Source organism: Amborella trichopoda, chromosome 9 (assembly GCF_054954075.1).
Source record: "Amborella trichopoda isolate Santa Cruz 75 chromosome 9, AtrichopodaSantaCruz75HAP2 v2.0, whole genome shotgun sequence".
Lineage (NCBI taxonomy): Eukaryota > Viridiplantae > Streptophyta > Magnoliopsida > Amborellales > Amborellaceae > Amborella > Amborella trichopoda.
The window spans coordinates 11335560-11357774 of NC_142344.1; the positions used below are offsets into that span (position 1 = coordinate 11335560).

At 32.9% G+C, this 22215-nt stretch overlaps 1 protein-coding gene across 2 annotated transcripts; it reads right to left on the reverse strand.

Moving 5' to 3' along the window:
* Positions 1–313: 313 nt before the first annotated feature.
* Positions 314–17158, reverse strand: LOC18424291 (uncharacterized). 2 transcript variants are annotated; one of them, XM_011630658.3, is made up of 7 exons: positions 16821–17158; positions 14708–14797; positions 14477–14557; positions 14109–14240; positions 13245–13463; positions 2393–2485; positions 314–828 (listed from the first exon to the last, which is right to left on the reverse strand). In XM_011630658.3, the coding sequence occupies exons 1-7, from the start codon at positions 17049–17051 to the stop codon at positions 667–669; spliced, it is 1008 nt and encodes a 335-aa protein (XP_011628960.1). In that variant the 5' UTR covers positions 17052–17158; the 3' UTR covers positions 314–666. The 2 variants fall into 2 exon arrangements, with proteins under 2 accessions (XP_011628960.1, XP_006828943.2); XM_006828880.4 differs by having other exon boundaries at positions 14708–14800.
* Between the last annotated feature and the right edge of the window lie 5057 nt (positions 17159–22215).

The window sequence follows — 22215 nt, forward strand, 5'->3', positions numbered from 1 at the left end:
TTTTAAATATTGCAAAGGAAAAAGATATTTGCAAAATTATCTACTTCCCATATCGTAAATATTTTCATTATTATGTATATTTTATTTTTCTAAATTTTTATAAATTTTCAAAAACATTTGTAGACTTTTCCAAAAACATTTGTAGACTTTTCCAGCCTTTCCGGGGCAACCCGAGGTGAACCCGGCCAATCAACTCAAGACTCATGCAGGGCCCATTTTTCGCCCTTAGTCCGATTATTTTAACAATAAATAACACCCTAAGCATAGGATTCTCATGAAGGTGACAGGATAAAGAACTATTAGCTCTAAGGTGTATCAAATTGACCTAATATAGATTAGATTGGCATGTGTCCCAATAAGGCCCCTAGAGGAGGTCTCCCACGATGTAAACTAAATTTCATCAAGTGGGTCTCCTCCAATTACACTTTTACCCATTTTCATTTCAGAAGCCATTCTTCTAGGAACTTTTACTAGTCCCTTTCCATCTGAAGCTCATTTCTTCTTTTGAACGTTCCAATCATTTCCTCTTCTATACTTGAGTACACTGCCATAAATAAGCAGCCAGGCCAGAGAGAAAGCACCATCTATCCCCAAATTACCTTCAAACCCCCTTAAGCTTGGCAGGTTGGATTGCATATGGTGGCAATCCACTGTTTAAATTGTGCATTAGATGTTCTCACCAGGAGGTAACTCAGCAAGCTTCGCGGTTGTACCTAACACTCGCTCCATGTCAAAGCGAACTTCAATGTTTCGGATGCTGTAGCCCACTACCATCAGCCAATACAACAACTTTGCAAGCTCTGGTGCAGTTGTCTCTGTTGCTGTAGTCTGCAATCAATTGCCCAGGCATTGTTCCATGTAAGTCTAATGTTAAACTTTACAAATGACTGAGGACACTGTTAGATCATTTAAACTCAAATTCTACCGCCGTGTGCAAAACCGTAAGTGCAGACAACTGTTTGACTTTGGGGAAAAGAGAAAACAGCAGATGAAATAGCAGAGAAGTCAATTGTTGGCATGCTAATTGTCATATAAAAGCAGTACAAGAGGACCTCGCAAGCAAATGAGAATATCCAAATTACGACATAACATGTTATCAGCACCTCAAAGAATAATATGATATCTTGTTCCTGAATAATTAAAATTACAAAATACTCTTAACATATACAGCTTTTATCAATAAAACAAACTTTGCACATAACTGAAGTGCCAAATAAAAATTTTTCGTTCAAGAAATTGATGGGTTAGGTATGGGGACTCAGTTTATGCATGAGCTCATGATGTGCCATTCTTTCCAGCAAGTATGAGCCTCTCGTACTAATTCATAAAGAACTTTATTCTTAGATCCAGATGAAAAAAAATGAATGCATAGACAAACTGACTTGTATATTACCACATTAGTACATCAAAATATATAAATTTATAGACTACTATGTATAGTACTACATGTAGACATCACTAATAAGCATGTACCAGTATGTACAACGGAATTTTACATATGCAAAAAAATGCATGGATGGAACACAACAGACACATTAATATAAATAAAATAGGAAAAAAGTTTATATAAGGTATCAACCTTAAACTATTGAAGTAACATACATATAAAAAATCCTCTAGAAGAGAGTGTTCCGATGTTGGAAAACCCTCCAATTTGATCATCTTGACCTCAAAATGTATGAATATGGAAAAAAAAAAAAAAAAAGAATTTCAAGTCCTAAAAATATTGCATCTTATAACAAATTATCTAGACTGTCTATTTTCAAAAGTTTCTAGTGTTTATAGATTTACTCAATCTGTACCATTTTTGGAATTTTAAATGTTATAGCTAAGGTTAAAAATAGATTTTCAAGCCCTCATAAAGTTTCTGACACCAGAACTACACCTAGAAACACAATTTAGAGGTGCGCCTTACTTCTGCAGCATTAGTATGGCACCATATGCAAACTTCACCCATAAAATAAACATGCATCAATAAGTAGATAAAATACAAAAGAGAATTAGGGATCCACAAAGAAAAAGAATTCATGTTCCCAAGAAACAATTCAATTGCCAAAGGTAACCTTATTGAAGATAATGTTTTGCAATCTCGTCATGCATACTTCAATCTTCATATTATCAATAGATGAGCAGGAGACAATTATCCAACTTGATATACCTCAGAGATGACTTTGTTCTTTTTTCTTTTTTTTTGCTTTGGCAGTGTTTTAAAGGTGAGAATGGAGCCTAGGATGTTATATTGATGCAACTGCCCCCCTAACCACCGATGCCCCAACCCATTCCCAACTTGAATATTACATTTCATATCATCATAATATAATCCCATTAGTATATCATACTAAAATTAGTGACAAGTCAAAAGAAATAAAGCTTGGCAAACTAGATTCCAAACCTTCATCTGTGCAGGGTCTGACACAGCTAAAAGACGCTTAATGAAGGTATTCATAGCCAGCACAACATCCTCGCCCGCACTACTCGTCAGCTCCTACATAAGACATTGTGTGGTTAAAGATCATAGTGCCTTCGCATATCAAAGATCAAAAAGAGGAAAGACCATAACAAAGTGTGCCTTGTAACAATGAATAGCCGATACAAACAACTGACAAGTAGGAGTTCAACAATACAGTTTGTTCAACACAAACATCCTCACAAGAAAGACGTACAATGAGCGACTAGATGCCTTCATTTCTAGATCCCAACAAAACCTGAAGAGCACACTTCATTAATAGTTTTATAAAATTCGTTCAAAGTTTGAATAGATATATATGTTGGAGAAGTATAATAAAATGGTGACAGCACAATCTTATCCAACCTTAACCAAGTACTCAATCTAACCTTGACTTTCTATGTTCACAATAGGGAAAAATGGAGAATTTCTTCCAATCTTTCTTTTAAGAAAAAAGCAAACACGCTCACCGGTTCAACCAGTCCAACCACAACAAATTGATCTAGACACTACCAGTCTGATTACCGGTTCAGTTATTATGACATTGGGCTCTGTTGGTTTTCTCTAAATCTTAATGAAAGATGGAAACTGGAACAGTAAGACATATCACAATAATTCTTATCGATAAACAAGAAATCCATAGGTTCATCGCAAACACAAATAAACCATCTCAAGAGCAGTTGTAGCATGTTAGGGCAGAACTGTTAAATCTGTCAGTACTCATAAGACCAGCAGCCATATTGCCATTCGCAAAATTTCACAAAAACCCCTCAATATTTGCAACATTTGGAGCTTCAAATCGAACTCCACATATTAGATACGGTTGGTATGGGGAAGATACATGCATCAGAGATATGCTTTATCAAGGTCTTACAAGTAAAATGTCAACACTCAAAAAGGTTTATGTCCCATACAAAAAAGTAACAAAGAAAGAAAGAACCAAAAAAACAAAAAGGATTATCCCTCTGTCTATTCAAACTTCACAAGTTCCCTACACGGGAAATGTATGCCGCAAATCTCCAAAAATGATGGACATTCTAAGAACAATAAATGACTCTAACTGTAACCAATGAACTTTCCACATGAAAACTCCTTAATCTGATTTTTTTCTTTCAGAAAAGAAACAACAATTAGCTCATATCAAAATACTGTTTTCATTTTAAAAAAAACAAACGAAAAGAAAAGTTATACGTGCATTATATTGGTTGCCTTGGAGTTCTATTCAGTCATGAAACAAAAAGCCCAAAGTGTTTTCAGTATTCTCATGACAAACATGCAACATGTGTATGTATCTGTGAAGTTTCTTATACTAAAACACCTTCATCATCATCATCATCATCATCATCATAACCTTTTCCTAATTAATTGGGGTCGGCTACACAAATCATGATCTGTCATTCTAGTCCATTAAAGGCCATACTCTCAGTGACGCCATAAGTCCCCTATAACTTTCAGAACTACTTGCAACCACATCCTTTTGGGCCTACCCCTTGTCCTTTTAAGTCCTTCCACTTGAACTAACTCGCCACAGGTGATGTACTTAGTCGGTGCCACACATGGCCAGCCCACCTAAGTCTACTGGCTCTCATCTTATCGCCTATTGGTGCTACACCTAAATTATCTTGAATGGATTCATTTCGAATTCTATTCATTCTTGTCTGGCCACTCATTCATCTTAACATCCTCATTTCTACTACACATTCTATAAGTATATTGTTTTTTGTCCGCCCAACATTCAGCCCCATAGAGCAAAGCTAGTCTCACAGCTGTCCTATAGAACTTACCCTTCAGCTTCATTGGCATGCGGCGATCAAATAAAATTCCAGTTGCACATCTCCACTTCACCCACCCAGCTCTAATTTTGTGTGCGACATCTTCCTCAATCTCTCCATTTTCCTAGATTAACCCAAGATATCGAAAGTGTGGTCTTTTTTGCACTTCTTGGACGTCAATTTTAACTACTTCCTCGTCTCTACACCTATTATTACTAAACTTGCATTATACTCTGTCTTAGTCTAACTAATTTTAAAACCTTGGATTCTAAAGCATCCCTCCAAAATTCTAATTTTGTGTTGATGCCGTTTCGGATCTCATCGATCAAAACTATGTCATCCTAAAACACCTTACTTTCTGAAAATGGTAACAAACTAAAACACCCTATTCCAAATATGACATCTCCTACTGTTGAAATCTATACATTTATTGGAAAATGTTTCAAGAAACCTAGAATTTAACAAATTAAGGTATTCAGTATTCTCATGACAAACATGCAACATGTGTATACATCTGTGACGTTCCTCATACTAAAACACCTTACTTTCTGAAAATGGTGACAAACTAGACCACCCTATTCCAAAAATGCCATATCCTACCACTGAAATCTATGCATTTGTTGGAAAATGTTTCAAGAAATCTAGAATTTAACAAATGAGGGTTTGTAAATCAAGATTTTCCTTTTATCAGACTTGCCCTAATGTATATTGTATATTTCTAAGAGAACAGACTTCCTTCGCTTTTTTTTTTTTGGAGGGCGGGAGGGGGGAGATGGGGTGGTGGGGATAGATTTCATTGCTGAACGACAGAACACATCATGTTGCACTTCATGCAGACAAGCAGAGACTTGTGCAAGGGGAGAACGGAAGTCCCCTAGCACATAAATGTAGACATAGAAATATACAAAGCTGTTTCATAAGTTCATCAATATCACTATACAAAAGAAGTGCGTGCAATCAAGCATAGGATGTTTGCTTTCTCAACCGGAATAGTTATTACTACACTAAACGAACATGATACTGGCTTAGCCACCTGATCTTCAAGTAGACTGTCTTTAGTATTCAGTACCTTTTTTTGAACAGTTAACCTCAGAATTTCTATCTAACCCTCTTTTTAAACTTTCCTAACTAAAACCTTCTCTTTACTAACCCTCTTTAAACTTAAAAATCATCTTTTGTACTCGTACCTTTTACGCTTTCTTCATTTATTTCTCGACCTTTTTGATTGCCACCAATAGACATGAAACCAAAACAATTATCCCCTTTTTCCCAAATATTATTCGAACATACCCTACCAAATGAAACAATTACTGTACTTTCATTGGGGCAATGGATGGTTCAGAATTTCTCCCACTGCTCAAGAAAGACCACAGATATGAGTAATATTGAACCCACTTTGTAAATGAGCAATAATTTGTCCTTTCATGCTTGACCATTCGCATGCAACATTGGGGGGGAAGGGGGGGGGGGGGGGATGGCAGGAACAAAAACCTGTAGAAACACCTCCAACCACTTCAAACTTTGCACATGGATCTCGTTCATAACTTCTCCAAAGCACCACTCTATCTCACTGTTCCACCCAACCTGATCATTTCTGCCCCTTTCCTCATACTCATCTCCCATATAATGTTCAAATACTCCATCAAATCATGCACGCCCAACATAAACAGATCCAACCAGCATGCACCCTCATTCCTATGAGAGACAGGCCACTACCCAAATATTCTAGTTACCAGCCACAGTAACCAACCCCTATGCATGCACCATTTATCCATCCAAAACTGCATCTGCTACCATCCCTACCATTTCAACCCATTAAAAGCAATCTTTAAGCTTCTAATCAACCTTCAAAGAACTAAACAGACCCGCTACTCATCCACCAACCATACCAAACCTCATAACCACCGCTGATGTACTTCTTCCTCCAAATATCATTCCATAGTTCAACCAACCATCCCCGTCATCTCTTAACAGCCAAAGCAATATAAAAGCAAAAGATTGTCACCCTCCCTAAGCTTCTAAAAAATACACGGTATTGTATCACCATGAGCAGAACATACAAATGCTCATTGATGCACTCAATTTGCAATTCCCCACTTACCCCATTAAAGCAGTGTTTAACATATTGCCGGTCTGACTCAAAACTCGCCCGTTTCGAAACGGATTGAGAGCCATGCGATTCAAGGCTAAAAACCCTGAATTGCCCAAGTCTCCCAGTTTTCATAATCTTTTGACTTTTCTTTATTAAAACTACCCCAACTTGACTCGGACTCACCCAAGTCGGACATGGGATACTCGGGATTAGGAACCTAGCGAGTCCCTACCCGAGTCCAACTTTTCAATAACTATTTTATAAAAATCTCAAACCTTTTAACATAGACTCCATGGATTAAAAATTGGGAGTATGCAAGGTAACCAAAATAAAGGTTAATAACTCCAATATTGAAAACATCATTGAATTATTCAAGTCAAATTTCAAGTCTTTATTCCTAAGAACCATCCCTTGAAACTCAATATGTAGTGGACGCCTATGATGGGTCAAGGGGAGATTTCAGGCAGCATCACAACAGAATTAGACACCTCCAGTAATCTAGAGCAGCGTTTGATTTCCAAAGCAAATTGAACTTTGGGCCTCACATGCAATATGACCTCAAGGGGTATTTGATTTTAAATTTTGAATTGGGCTCGCAAATAGAATTTTTTACAAAACCATTCTGTTATTTTGCAAAAGAACTCTCTCTCTCTCTCTCTCTCTCTCTCTCTCTCTCTCTCTCTCTCTCTCTCTCTGTGTGTGTGCACCATCACCACTACACAACCACCACTACTTAACCACCCACTCCACCTCCCACCACTGCCTAGTCACCATCCACTCCACCAGCACCATACGGTCACCACTACCACCACATCATCACCCCCTACACCTCACCACCACCACCGCCACTGCACTACCACCACCGTCTAGCCACCACCAACACACACCACCGTCACCTACCACGGCCACCACTGCTACCGCCACACCAACAACAACACACCACCACCACCATCACACCACTGCCACCACCAGCACTTAACCTGGCCCACCACAACTACCACCATCACACCGCCGCCGCCACCATCTCACCACACAAGAACAAATTGGAGTTCAACTTGAAACAATCGAACACCCTTAAATAGTAAATGATAATGACCAAATTTCCATTTGGTCAACTAAAACTTGGAAAAAACACCATTTGACAAAATTTTGAAATCAAATAATGCATAGATTCTGGTTAGTCCTCATTAATTTGGTGTTATCTAGAACAATTTTAATTATAAGCACATCTTCTCAAAGAGAGAACAAATTCAAGTTATGAAATATGTTCTTGATCCCCTAAATGAAATATTATCAAAGACCTGGCAAGAAGTGAAACACACGTGAACCAAGCTCAAGCAAAATTTAATAGACTCCATTCCTCAAGCCTCCGCAAGAGGTTGCAGTGTGAGTCAACAACAACAGTAAAGAAAAATTTACAAGGATCACCTAATTGAAGGCATCCATTGATTTTGAAGAAATCCTTGGGGTAGAAGGAACTCTTAGGGATGCCGTTTATCATGTTTGAAAATCTAGTGGTTGACAAACAAGCAAACATTTAGTAAATCCAGCGATTGCTAGAACCACATATCATCAAATAATATAAGTAATCCAAACACATAGAAATCATACACCCTAATTTGTAAAAATCTATTACAATCTCCCAAATTTAAAGCTACAAGAAGGTAACATGATTCATGAGAACAATATATGATTTGTCAGGACAAAAATACCTCCTCAAAAATTCTTTATAAATAAGAAAAGGGAATTCTTTTCATTGCACTACTTTGGCCATAATCATATAAAGCCCAAATAAACAAATAGAATAATGGCCTAACCATGATGTCGTCCATGGATACTTTATTAAAGATCCAAAGACCAAAATGTCCATGTATTAAAAAAAAAGTAAGAAAAATTACATCACGATCAAATTACCCTTGCACAACTATGAATCCAACATCTTTCTCAAACTATGAGATGATTATGCATAAGCTTTTATCCATCAAAAGTGAAAATTATATCCAAATCTATGTGTTGTATAAACGATAGTTAAGGGGTGGAAACGTGTGGCAAGAATAAAAGGGAACCCTATCCATAGAGATACCATAGGGTAGGTTCCCTAGAAATAGAGGGATTTCATGGAAATCTATGTAGGGTATTTTTCTATTCAACCCTTTTTAGGATAGATTTTATGTAGTTGAAAAACAATGGGCAAGGTTATGGATAAAAAAAATTTATGGTCTTTTGAGAGTTTTTAGGAGAGAGAATTAAAAAATGATGGGAAGAGATATGAATAGAGAAAATATATTCAAAATAAGAATTTTTAGGAGAACTTTACTACAATATGATTATTGCATGGAACATATTAGATTATTAGGTAAATAGACCACTAAGAGATATAGGACTCCTAATACTTCCATATCATCATCATTATCATAACCTTTTCCCAATTAATCAGGTCGGCTATATGAATTTTAGTCCGCCATTCTAATCTATTAAAGGTCATACCCTCAGTGACGCCATATGTCCCTATATCTTTTCGGACTACATCCAACCATGTCATTTTGGGCCTATCCCTTGCCCTTTTTAGGCCTTTTACTTGAACTAACTCGCACCTCCTAACACGTGTTGTACTTGGTCGACGCCACACATGGCCAACCCACCTAAGTCTACTTTCTCTCATCTTATCGCCGTCATGATAAGTTTTGAAAATTTTTTACGTTGGCTGCCAACCTAACATAACCCAACATGGGACGGTATAAGGGAAAGTTTAAGGTCATCACACTTCTATATCATATAGTAAATTTATAAAAATCTAAAATATAAATTTATATAACAAAATATTATTCTTAAAAAGTATTATTATATAACATACTATATAATGCTATACAATATTAATAATTTAGTTTACAAAATAGTTACATATTAATATTATATAATATTGGTATATTTTTAAAAATATAAAGTCTAAAATATAAATTTTTTTTTTGAAGTGTTAAAGTCTAAAATATAAATTTATACATCAAAATATTATGCTTAAAGAGTATTATTATATAACATACTATATAATGCGATACAATATTAATAATTTATATGATATAACATACTATATAATAATTTGTAAATATTAATAATTTATTTTACAAAATATTTACATATTAATATTATATTATTGATATATTTCAAAAAATATAAAAGTCTAAAATATAAATTTATACATTAAAATATTATTCTAAAAGAGTATTATTATATAACATACTATATAATGCTATACAATATTAATAATTTATTTTACAAAACATATTAAAATTATATAATATTAGTATATTGAATTAAAAAATATAATATTATTTTTATGGATATTAATGTTATAGAGTTAGGATTTGATAGGGGACTAGATTGCTCAAATATAACCTATTCAATTTTAGACAAAAAAATGATGAAATATGTTTATTCAAATTCCAATTCTATTTAGTTTCATTAAAAAGTTTAGGTTCTCTCTTCCAAACCCACAAATATCTGTCCCATTATCTTCAAACTCTTAAGTTGTAGGAGAATATATGTAAGGGCCCACTTATTTATTCCACTAAATAATCTAATTTTAAGAAAAAATATAAAAACTATATAGAACACACTAATTTCTTTAAGGGCACATTACGGAGTTTTTGAGAGTGGGAGGGAGTCACGTACAATTTACGGAAGGCTGCCCTTCCATCATTTTTTATGGAAGGATGGTCTTCCAAAAAGGGACCATTTTGATGCTTAAAAAATGCCGGATAGAAGGCTGCCCTTCCACTTTGCGGCTTCCACGCAACAAGATCAAACGTAGAAGTGTAATGTTCAACTTCCACTTCTAGAAACTCCCACTTATCAAACACACCCTAAATATTTGTTAACCAAAAATCCCAAAATCTTGCCCTCTCTTTTCTTTTCCAGAATCCCAAAATCAAGAAAGGGAAAAAAAAAAAGCTTGATCTAGCCCTCTCTTTCCTCCTTTGTATTTTCCATGTCTCTCTGTTTCCTCACCTATCTTCCATGTCTCTCTTTTCTCCTCTCTCTTGCTATATCTCTACAAACCCATGACTCTCTTTCTCCTCTCTTGCTATATTTTTAAGAACATGACATTCTATCATAATTGAGTGTGCACCAACAATTGATGCACAAATCTTCTACCTCCATTTACATACAAATTATCGTTTTGAACAATGTCTTCATGTGGAGTTGGTTTCTGTGGTTTATTTGTCTGACAAGGTTGCATCGTATTTCTTTTGTTTCGAAATTGTACATAATAGGTATTGTTGAAATGGGTGACTATATGATGATTCTTCTTATGGTAATTTATGCTGTTGATAAATCAGAAAGATAAATATCTAACTTTTTCTGCAAAAGAAAAAAGTACTTGAAGCTAGATTTAGCTTTAAATCCCAGTTACCACAATGTAGGAATAAAATATAATGCACGTTCCCACATACTTATAATTCTTGAATCCATGATAAGATCATCAGCTTACTGGCTTTGGTTTTTTATCAAATACTAAAGTAGATTTAGAGCCAATCAAATCTTACCATTACATCTTTCATAGATGTTATCTATTTATTTTTTAATTTTATTATGGAAAATTGTTTCACGCGAGCTAGACCCCATTTCTAGAATGTGTGGTCCCAAGTATAAAGCATCCATCTTAAAGATGGACGCAAATAGGTGGTCCATCTAAAAACAATTGAATTAGAATTATTATTTTTAATTTTCAAAATGTATTTATTTTTTCATATTCATGATTTCCGTATTAGAGAAAAATTAAGTCCAAAAATCCATCTCAAAAACAGATTTTTAAGAGATGACTCATTTCTACATGGACTCATAGAAACTGTGTCCTTTTATTATTTATGGTATTTCTGCATATTTTTTCAATAAATCTTTTGCAATAAGTTTTAATGTTTATAGTTATCTTTCTATTTTTTCTGTAAATCTTTTGCAATTAGTTTTTTTAATGTTTATAGTTATAATATTTTTTTTATATCCAAATTTTTGTAATCAGATTATATTTGAGCAGGTATTTTGCCCGTAATGTGAAGCTCAAATAGACATATTAATCAGCAAAGTTAAGTTGTAGTATTTTCCTTGTATTTATTTGATAAATATTTGCTAGTTCCTATGTATATTTCTCTTTAATTACATTCGTGACTAATTTCTTTACTTTTAACCATGTCTAAAAAATTCCAAAAAAAATAATGTTAAACATTTCATTAAATTTCAGCCTTTAAAATCAGTTTAGGAGCAATTTCTAGAATTCTTGTAATAAGTTAATCAACATTACAATATTATGCTTACTTTTCTACAAAAATAGGAAGTAGGAAACATAACTGATAATACAAGATGAATATTTCCACCTAAAGTTTTACACTTAAAAATAGTTTGAATAATTTTAATTATTTCCAATTCTAATCTTTTAATAACTAAAACTGAGAAATTTACATAAAAAACCTATATATTTGTGGAATTAAATTTTATTTTTAATGCAAGTCTCATTTTCTTCAGATTTTTAATTTTTCCCAAAATACCCCAAGGTCCAACCTTTTCTTAACAAAAAGTGCCAAACTCATTTTAAAGTAAAAAATGAGTTCAGTCAAGTGCCGAGAACGATTTGCTTTTAAGTTAATTGCACATATATTATGCTCCCACGCGCACTTGCTTCCTCGAGCAATACAGCTATTTACAATTTTTTGGATCTAAAGATTTTGGCATCCACCTAAAAAAAGGACTTTTAAGTTCTTAAAGATCTGATGATTCTGATCCCCAAAATTTGAGGGCCTTAAAAGGAAGCACATGGGAGCAAGTACGCAGTATGCTCCAGTGGAAGAACAAAATACATGCTCTTCACTTAAAAAAAATGGGCATGTTTTTACTTTAAAAAAAGGGTCCGGCTCTTCAAGTGCCAAGCCCATTTTTTAATTACAAAAATAAATGAGTTTGGTGGTTAGGCACTTCAACTGCAGAACCTATTTTTCTGCTTAAAGGGACTTGAGGAAAAATAAAAATATGACAAAAAATAGGGACTTGGGCGTAGAAAGTATGGGACTATTTTTAATTCCACAAAATATTTAGGATTCTTACACAAGTTTTACTTGAAAAATTTACGTCCATTCTGTTTTCTTTCTCAGTACTATTAGACTCCCATAATTTGAAAGAACTTTTTAGAAGATATGAGTATATTTGAACTATATTTTTATTTCTTGTTTTTAATATATTTTTATTTTTTTGTCTCTTCTTACATTTCTATGTGCAAGACACGATAAATCCACTAGTCTCCTCTCCACTGACACTATATCATGGCTGTCTAGCAACATCCAAAACTATTGAAGTATATGACTATTGGGAGAAGTTCAAAGTTTAAGATGACTCACTTTACTGTAGAGTAATAAAAAAATATAGATTAGTTCAGACAGCACAGCTACATGTATTATGTTTATTAATCTGAGAGTAATTATGATTCTTAATATAGTTCAAGGGGAGAATTCTAACAAACGCCTGAAAAGGTGTTCTCATTTTATTTTACGCTTCTTACTCTTCGTTTTGTTTTATGCTTCATGCTATTGTAGTTCAATGAGCTTATTCCTACGGACGGACCATTTCGACATTGCACTTTGCATAGATATCAAGTTTAAATAGCATTGTATCAAACAGGATCATACTTAAATAGAAGGAAAACGATATATTAGTGGCATAAAAGATTTCATCTCAACCACTACATTTTGGTTTAAATCCAACCAAACAAGAAAACATTAAATCTCATTTTCAGGGTTCAGGCCATTTAAATGCAATAAAGCAAGTACAAGGCCTTTGTGATCCTAACAAAGAGCAATAAAATTTTGAAAGATAAATCTTTAGAAGCAAATAAATAACAGGCAATAAGGCATACCAGCATAAAGCTTAAAATAACCAATATTTTTACTACCTTCAGGTTATGCGGTTCAAGGGATTTCAGATAATCCAAAAGTTCATTTTGTCCATTTGCTGACCTCCTTCCAACTTGATGTGTTAACTCCTCAACCTCGGCTTCTAGTAATTCAATGTACTTCACAGCATCTATTTTCTCAGGACCAGAAACATTGTTCCACCGGATAACTTCACCAGTCACATTTTTTTGTGTTCCAGGTGCATAATCTGCCCCATCCTATATCATGCAACATCAGAGTCAAGTCTTATTAATACAAAGTTCTGGAGAGAGAGAGAGAGATCATATCACAGCATAAACTGCTTACATCAAAGCTGGAATGATATTTCTATGAAAGGCTATCAAGATTTGCACATAGATCATGTTTGATATGATATATTCACTAAATACCAAAATACAACTATAATATAAAGTCCATTCCACTGACCATAGCATAATGCAGCAATGGCCATGGTGACAATTGCTCACAGAAGGAATGGTACGGGGCTCTAAATTACTGTAAATTCATGTGCTACCTAAAAATAGTTCAAGACATTAATGCATTGAGTCCACAGAATCCATGTGAATACAACAAATATCAAGATAGAGTAAATATCAAGATAACCAAAAAAGGGATTCATGATGCATCAATACTCAATGCTCGCCTGCTTATGCTATTCATTATTTGAACACTTTTTAACCAATCTCCATCCACAATTTCAGAGTATGATTTATTGATGATGGTATGAGGCTACATCACTAGGTTCTTTTACTATGCTATAGAGAGTATTGACTGACACCACTTGAAGCGAGCTCCTACAGCAGCCAAAAAAGGGAAAATAAAAAAATACAGCAAAAATGTTATAGAAAGGAACAGGAAAATACCTTAGAGTCCTGCTTATCAGGAAGAGAAACTTGTGCCAAAGACTGCTGCAACTCCAAACGATATTGTGCATTTTTAAACATATAACCAGTCATCAAAACACTGTACATGAGCTGCGCCAGATTTTCAGCAACCTGAAAGGGAAAACCATTATAAAAAGTAGTAGTAATGGACATAAGTTCAATTTCAACAAACATAGGTGAAGTGTATGCTTTGATTGGATATAATGCGTTCAGTTTCAACAATAACATTGGAACTATATGCTGGCAAGTATGTCCTTCCTTAGAAATATTCATGGAGAAAAATCAAATAAGAGCTACAATTTTTCAGTGAGAAGAATCACAAAAAATGAGTACAATAAGAAACATACAGTGGTAACAGTTACAGCAAAAAACTGGGGAGGAAGTGTCCCAATCATATTTGTCACCGTCTGGCGCATGGCTTCTACAACCTGTAGGAATAAACAGGGCAGATGCTTTAGCTTTTATAGTATGCACAAATATGATGATTACATGTGTGAACTCAATTCTTTAGAAATTTAGAGAAATGCAGAGTCTTCATTCAAGAAACAATTAAGAATACATAGAATTGGGTAGCAAACCTGGGGGGGTGCTCTTTTGACAAACAATTCCATGAATTCTGGCTGGACATTTCTCACATACTCCAAAAGAATTTCCTTCCTGCCCTTGGGCTGCTAAAAAACAAACCAATGAGTGTCAGCAAGTTTAAAATTTTCAAAATCATGAGACATCTCTAACATGACACAGAAGCACTAAACCTACACATAAGTATCCAAAGAAAAAACTAAAATCATACAGAAAATGCAAAAGGCAGACTCGGTGGAGAAAAAAAAGATGAGAAGCATTACTGCAAGAACGTCTTAAATCTTAATAACAATCTCTAATATAAGATCAAACTAACAAAGTCAAAGATTAATCATCATGACAGAGTCACGCAACAACAGTTGTCATGGATATAAAGTTATCAAGATATGCAACACTATTCAATACCTATATGCTGATTTGAAAACCCAATGCCTTTTGACATGAGAAGATAGAGTTGTGAATGGTCTTAGAAGAATTTCCACAGTCTAATAGACAGCCAAATTATACAATAGAAAATTATTTAAAAAGAAACTGCAGGATGTAATCTCAACCCTTATAAAGTAAGCATGGAATAATAAACAAATCTCATTAAATTCTAATTATTTAATTTGGGTACACATACGGATGATTCCAAATGAGACAGCAAATGCAATCACAAACATTTTCTCAATACCCCTTTTGTTAACAACTTTTTACCTCCAACAAGAAGATCCAATGGATACCGCTGATTTGAAGCTCCTTCCCTCTATAATGAAAAATTATTATTTAACAAGTTTCAAAAGACTTACAATGATGGAATTTGATGTGCCTTGGAATTATAATTTAAACATCTAAAAAGGCACGATGTCTCAAAACATTACTTAGTTGAGAGAAGGCGCCAAAGCCTCTTCCATAATATACACGAGCTGACATTTATCTAATACCTTGAACTATTTGAAGTGACATTGCAATGTAATTTACTACATTTATACATAGTAACACGAAAATATAGAATATATGACTATTCTACTTAATCAAAATTAACATTATAGTACTGATCCTAAAGGACCATGATAGATGCAGAATCAAACCATCTAAATCCATTGAAAGAAACAAAAATGAAGTATGCCTAAATCACAATGAATTTCAGATTATATACATTGCCTATTTACATGCAAAAATGGCTGCAATGATACAAAAAAAGGCTCAGATAAATCCTTTTTTTGGTTATTTCAGATGATTTTTATGTCCCTAAGATTCAAACATGCTCTGCAATACACAACTCAAGGGCAGAACCCTACAGAGATCTTAAAGAAATCATATCCAATTTCATTAACAGCAAAAGATGTTTCAACTTTTTTCTTTTTTGAGTAAAGGTAACTAACACTCTTACACCACAATTTATTGAGAGTAGTAAAACTAAGTTAGTAAATGATAAAATGCAAGAATTGAAAATGATTTGAAAAAGGTTCAAAAATCAGATAAATAACAAAGCTCGGCAACAAATTAATACAATGCAGGATTTGAAAGTGAATTAAAAGTGAATTGCAAAAGGTCCAAAACCAGCCATTGTAAATACAGCTAAATAATTTTGTCCCAAAAACAAAGAGTAGAACACTGGAGAATAGACGAATAGATCGAGAATCGGATATTTTATAAAAAGAAAGACAAAAAGATAATGATAATCAATTTAGGAAAAACAAGTGTAAACGCCTCTATCACTCACCTAATCCATGTATAGAGAAACTTTTAAGACCAGGGAGCCACTGTCGTTGTAGCTTACAATAATGTTGAGGACTGACTCTGAATTCACCAGCACTCGACCATCAATAAGCAAATGATTTATTTTAAAAACCATGAGAAAGTAATATTTTCGTCAAATTTCTTTGAAATAAAAATCTTTCAATGGTTTAACTAACCCAAAAAATAAGCACACTCTATGATAATAACTAGCTGTTTCATCGCAGGGTTTAGACTGGCATCAACAGGTTAGATGGAGCCAAGGGCTTCAATCGCCATCAACCATTCCAACTACCACGCTCGTGTAGATGGAAGAGCGAGAGAGAGAGAAAGAAAGAGAGTTCAGCAAAACAATGGAAAGAAAAAAGAGAACAAGAGAACCAAGCGAACCAGTGTTCCATTAGCAGGTTTTCCTTCGCTTTTTGATCCATTAGAAGCTCCATCTTCCGCCCTAGCTATCAGAATTGTCCTCCTCTTCTGACAAAAACTTTGAGACCACCTCAATTTTGTTATAGGCGCAGAACGAAACACTGATACTGAACCATAACCAGAAGAAGAAGCAGGAAGTGTTAATTTTACAGACATAGGGTTAAAGCAGATAGAATATGTGAAGGAAGCCATGGTCAACTACGGGAAAATATAGATGTTGAAGTTACTGGGATGGTCTCTAGGGTTCAAGAACTGCTAGAATGCATGGTGGGACAGGGTGACTTGCCCCATAAGAGGGGCTAGCTCAGTGTGAGTGTAATTGGATGAGAGAGGGGTTTTGTTTTTCGGTTTCGCGGAAATAGAGGGAAGGGCGGGAGTGGGCGGGCACACCGAGATGAGAGGAGAGGATACTCGTAGGGCTGCGTACCCCCAACGCTCATCCAGGCCGCCCCTGTCGTAGCCCTAGCCCCAGTCTCGGGCCATAGTGGCGTTGTCCCCTTGAGATATTTTGTGGTTTATGCCCTACTTTGTTTTGGCTCGCTGGCTGGCTGGCTGGCTAGACTGGCCGCCGTTTTTTTCACTTCAAAGAGAAAAAAATTTTAAAAAAACTTTTTTGCCCTTTTTCCGTTTTTGAAGAACCAATCGCTACATTTTCGATTATTCAAAAAGCGAAAATAAGCTTATTTCGGTTCTTGAACAACCGAAAATAAACTCATTTCGGTTATTGAACAACCAAAAACAGCGGGGCTCGTTTAAACATTTGAAACATTTGTTTATTTATTAGTGTAGAAAATAAGAATGCAAATTTCAAGCTTCTGTCCTATTTTCGGTTGTTCAACAACCGAAAACAAGGCATTTTCGAATGGTGAACAATCGTAAATGTTGCGTATTCGCAATCCTAATTTCAGTTGTTCAACGACCGAAAACAATATATTTTCAGATGTTGGACAACCGAAAATAAAGATGCAAATTTCAAGCTTCTGTCTTATTTTTAATTGTTGAACAACCGAAAACAAGACATTTTCGGATGTTGAACAACCGAAAATGTTCTATTTTTTGTTGCTGAACAACCGAAAATAAGGATGCAAATTCCAAGATTTTGTCCTATTTTTCGGTTGTTCAACAATTGAAAACAATACATTTTCGGATGTTGAATAACCGAATTCGTTTGTTCAAAAACCGAAAAACCAAAAAAGGGTAAAAAGCATTTTTTTAAAAAAAAAATCGTTATGAAGTGAAAAAAAACAAACAAAAAAGGTTAAAAAGTCTTTTTTTAAAAAAAAAAATTCGTTATGAAGTGAAAAAAAAAACAGACATTCTATTTTCGGATGTTGAACAACAAAAAATGTTCTATTTTTGGTTGTTGAACAACCAAAAATAAGGATGCAAATTTCAAGCTTTTGTCCTATTTTTTATTGTTGAACAACCGAAAACAAGACATTTTCAGATGTTGAACAGCCGAAAATGTTTTATTTTTCGTTGTTGAACAACATAAAATAAGGATGCAAATTCCAAGATTTTGTCCTATTTTTTGTTGTTCAACAACGGAAAACAAGACATTTTCAGATGTTGAACAACCGAATTTGTTTGTTCAAAACTGAAAAAGGGTAAAAAGTCTTTTTTTAAAAAAAAAAATCGAACAAAACAAAAAAGGGTAAAAAGTCTTTTTTTAAAAAAATTTCTTTATTAAGTGAAAAGAAAAGAAAACCGAAAAAGGGTAAAGAGTCTTTTTTAAAAAAAAATTAAAAAACGCATGGACACATAAACGCACACGCACATACACAACACAATCCATGAAGCGCCTGCCTTCCACACGCACACAACGTAACACACTACCCGTGAACAATCTATAACTACAATGCTTCCATGTGGGATAATTAGTTAGACGGTCTTGAGAAGCTAAAGCAAAATATAAATATATATATATATATATATATTTATTTTTTTTTTTATTTTTTTTTTTTTTTTTTGTTATATGGAAGTTCATAAATATGTTGCAGTGGTATGATGGGCAGCTCTTTCAATCCACTTACTAGGGGTTGTAGGTTCGAACCCTTTCTTCATTGCAATAATTTTTTTTCGTTAAAATATATATATCTATAGAAACATAAGTTTTTTCGTCAAAAAATATATATATAAAGAAATTAAAAAATATATATAAAAAAAAAAAGTTATAAAAATAAACAACATTGGATTTTTTTGTCAAAAAAAAGTTATAAAAATATAAAAAAAAGCTATAAAAATAAAAGAAGTTATAAAAACAAAAAAATTTATCTTGACAAAAAAAAAGAAGTTATATTGACAAAAAATAAAAAATTAATTTTTGTCAAAAAAGAAAAGTTACTTTAGCAAAAAATAAAAATAAAAGTTATTTTGACAAAAAAAGTCACATTGATAAAAAAAATAAAAGTTATGACAAAATGAAATAGTCTATAGTTATTTTAATTTATTTTTAAGATTTTAATATTTTTTAATATTAATTATATATTTATTTATTTATTATGATATACAAATATAAAGTACCTATAATATTTAATTACATATAATTACAAAAATAAAATGATATATAATAATTTACAAAAATTAACATAATTATATGAAATTGTTGTTTGTTTATGTGAATAACTTAAATATAATTATGTTAATTTTTTGTCAATATAATTATTTTGATATACACTAAATTATTTTTAATTATATGGAAGTTTTTTACTAATATTTTAAAATTGGTTTGATTTAATATTATATTATAATTAATAGTTATAATCAGGGATTTAAAAAACAACGAGTCAACTCGGTGGTGGTAATTACAATAAAAATGACATTATATGATAAAAATGACATTATATGATAAAAATGAAGAAATTATTAATAATAATAATTGGCTGCTCATCACCCCTATCTTCAACCAAAAAAATCTAAATTTACTTACCCAAATAAAACGTAAAAAATCTATTAGGCTATTATATCACGAGATTATTTCGTTATATAATTATTAATTAATTAAGTAGTTAATTGAGATTAAAAACTAGTACCAGCTCATATGATATTAAAAAACAAAAATAATACTAATTCTAGTTTATTGAATATTAAAAATATTAGTTTAGAGGATATTTTAAAAGAGAAAAATAATACTAACTCATACCACTTTAGAATTTATTTCTATATTGATAATAAAATATTTTATTTTTTAATTTATTTGTATTATAAATTATGTGATATACTATTTTTTCTTCCAGTTGTCAACAATACATTTTAAATTAAATGATATTATAAGATATTTTGGATTTGTTATTATTTGTATAATAAAATAAACTATAAAATATAAACCAACAATTTCAATTTCAGTATATAATATTATAGTTAGGTTGTAATAATTTGGGTTTTTTTAGTAGAGTAGGGTTTTCTGCCAATTCGTTATTTTGGTAGCCATTTTTTCATCGATTTAATCCATTCTTTATTATAGTCCAATATAATTACATACTTCATCCATAATAATTATATTATTATTCTTTTGTGTGATGTAAATTTAATAGTTAACCTAAGTTCATACGGGGAAAGTACATCTCAATATTCGCATGTTGATGAAAATATGAAAGTTAATAATGTAGGACCCCCATTTTTCATTGGATTATTAAAAAGCAACACTTATAATGAATTTTGATAAATTTTTTTAAGGCTTAATCCGACCGATCCCCAATCGGGATCGCTAATTCACCGATTCGAATGGGTTTTTTAGGTGTCCGATCCAGGGCATCGATCCGTTTTTTAAACCACTAGGTGAAAGTATTTCATAAATTAATGAAGTCATTATTTTGAGGGAAAATCATAGATACCCTCTTGACTCGAATACCTTCTAAATCACACTCCTAACCTCCAAACTTTTTATATTTATAACTAACCCAAAGTAAAAAAAAAAAAAGGTATTTTTTTAAACAAAATATCCTCTTTTTAGGCCATGTTTTTTACTTTCTCTCTCTAAGTCGGTCGGGCACAAAATGTGTCCGATTAGCACAATTTGAATATTGCATTTGAATATAGAATTGGTCTGACACGTCTTTTGTGCTAGATTGGCTTTATATTCAAGTTTTGTTGGTCCAGATCATTTTTGTGTTGGACATGCACAAGCTGGTCTAACATATTTTTGTTTCGGACCAAAACATATTAGGGTCACGTTTTCGAATCATGGGTTAAAATAGAGGGTATTTTGGTTCAAAATAATTCACTTTTTTATTTGGTGTGATGGTTGTAAAGAAAAATAATGTTGGGGTTAATAGTGTGGTATCAAAAATATTGAAAGATGATGCCTATAAAGTACAAATTTATGGGTTTTTTATAATTTTTTTATTTTTTAAAATATTTTCCTTTAAGTACATTTTGAAGAATTTTGTTAAAAAATGTTCAAATTATCCTTTTTTAAAAAAATTATCCTCGTTTTGAGCTTGTAACCTTATAAATTAAATATTTTTATATTTGACCACTTAAGTCTTTGACTTAACTATCCTAATTTAATCCAGATACTGTAACTCAAATATATTTTTCCATTAAAAATCTTATTTTGGGATTAAAATTTGGAGCAAGCAAGAGCATTATGACCACTTGGCGCCACTTTACTCACCAAGCCAAAAGTCGTGATTATCCCTTATTGTTTTGATTACAAAATGTTTTTTCAATAAAAAGCATTTTCGAGGTTTGAAATCCATAACAAGCAAGGGAATTTACATTATAGAAGAGTACATAGTAGGACTATTTATCTTTAGCACAAGATTTGCACAATTAATCTTGACCATTAGATGTGAAATGGAGTGGTTGCATTTATTCGATTCCAACCTCAAAGTTCATAAAAGAAAAATCTCAAATTTTATCACACACTCAAGCTATCGGATTTCGCATCAGATGGTTATAAATAATTGTGACCTATTTGTATCAAAGGTAAATAGTTTTGATGTATAGAATCCCTTAAATTATTTGGCATTAGTAATTTATGTGGCAAATTACCAAAGTATCCCTCAAATCAAGAGCAACCTAGGTATGTTCTAACAATATAGTTGAGGAGGTTCTTAGGGGAAATTGATTTTTAATAGCAATGACTTTATTAGTAACTTACTTGATTTAACCGCCTCAATTTTTTTTTTTAGATGGTTTGACTATTTATTAACATTAACCATTTGTCAGTTGCCGGAGGAAAAAGAAATGTTATTTTTCCTTTATAATACTTAAGAGAAAGGTTATCCCTTGGGTCGCAATTCAAACATGCTCTTTGACAAAGAGTGATTAATACAAACTCTTGATTATGGGGTTTTGTCCAATGTTGTCAGATTTGATTCGAAGTCTTTTTTGGTTTGGTGAAAAAAATGAA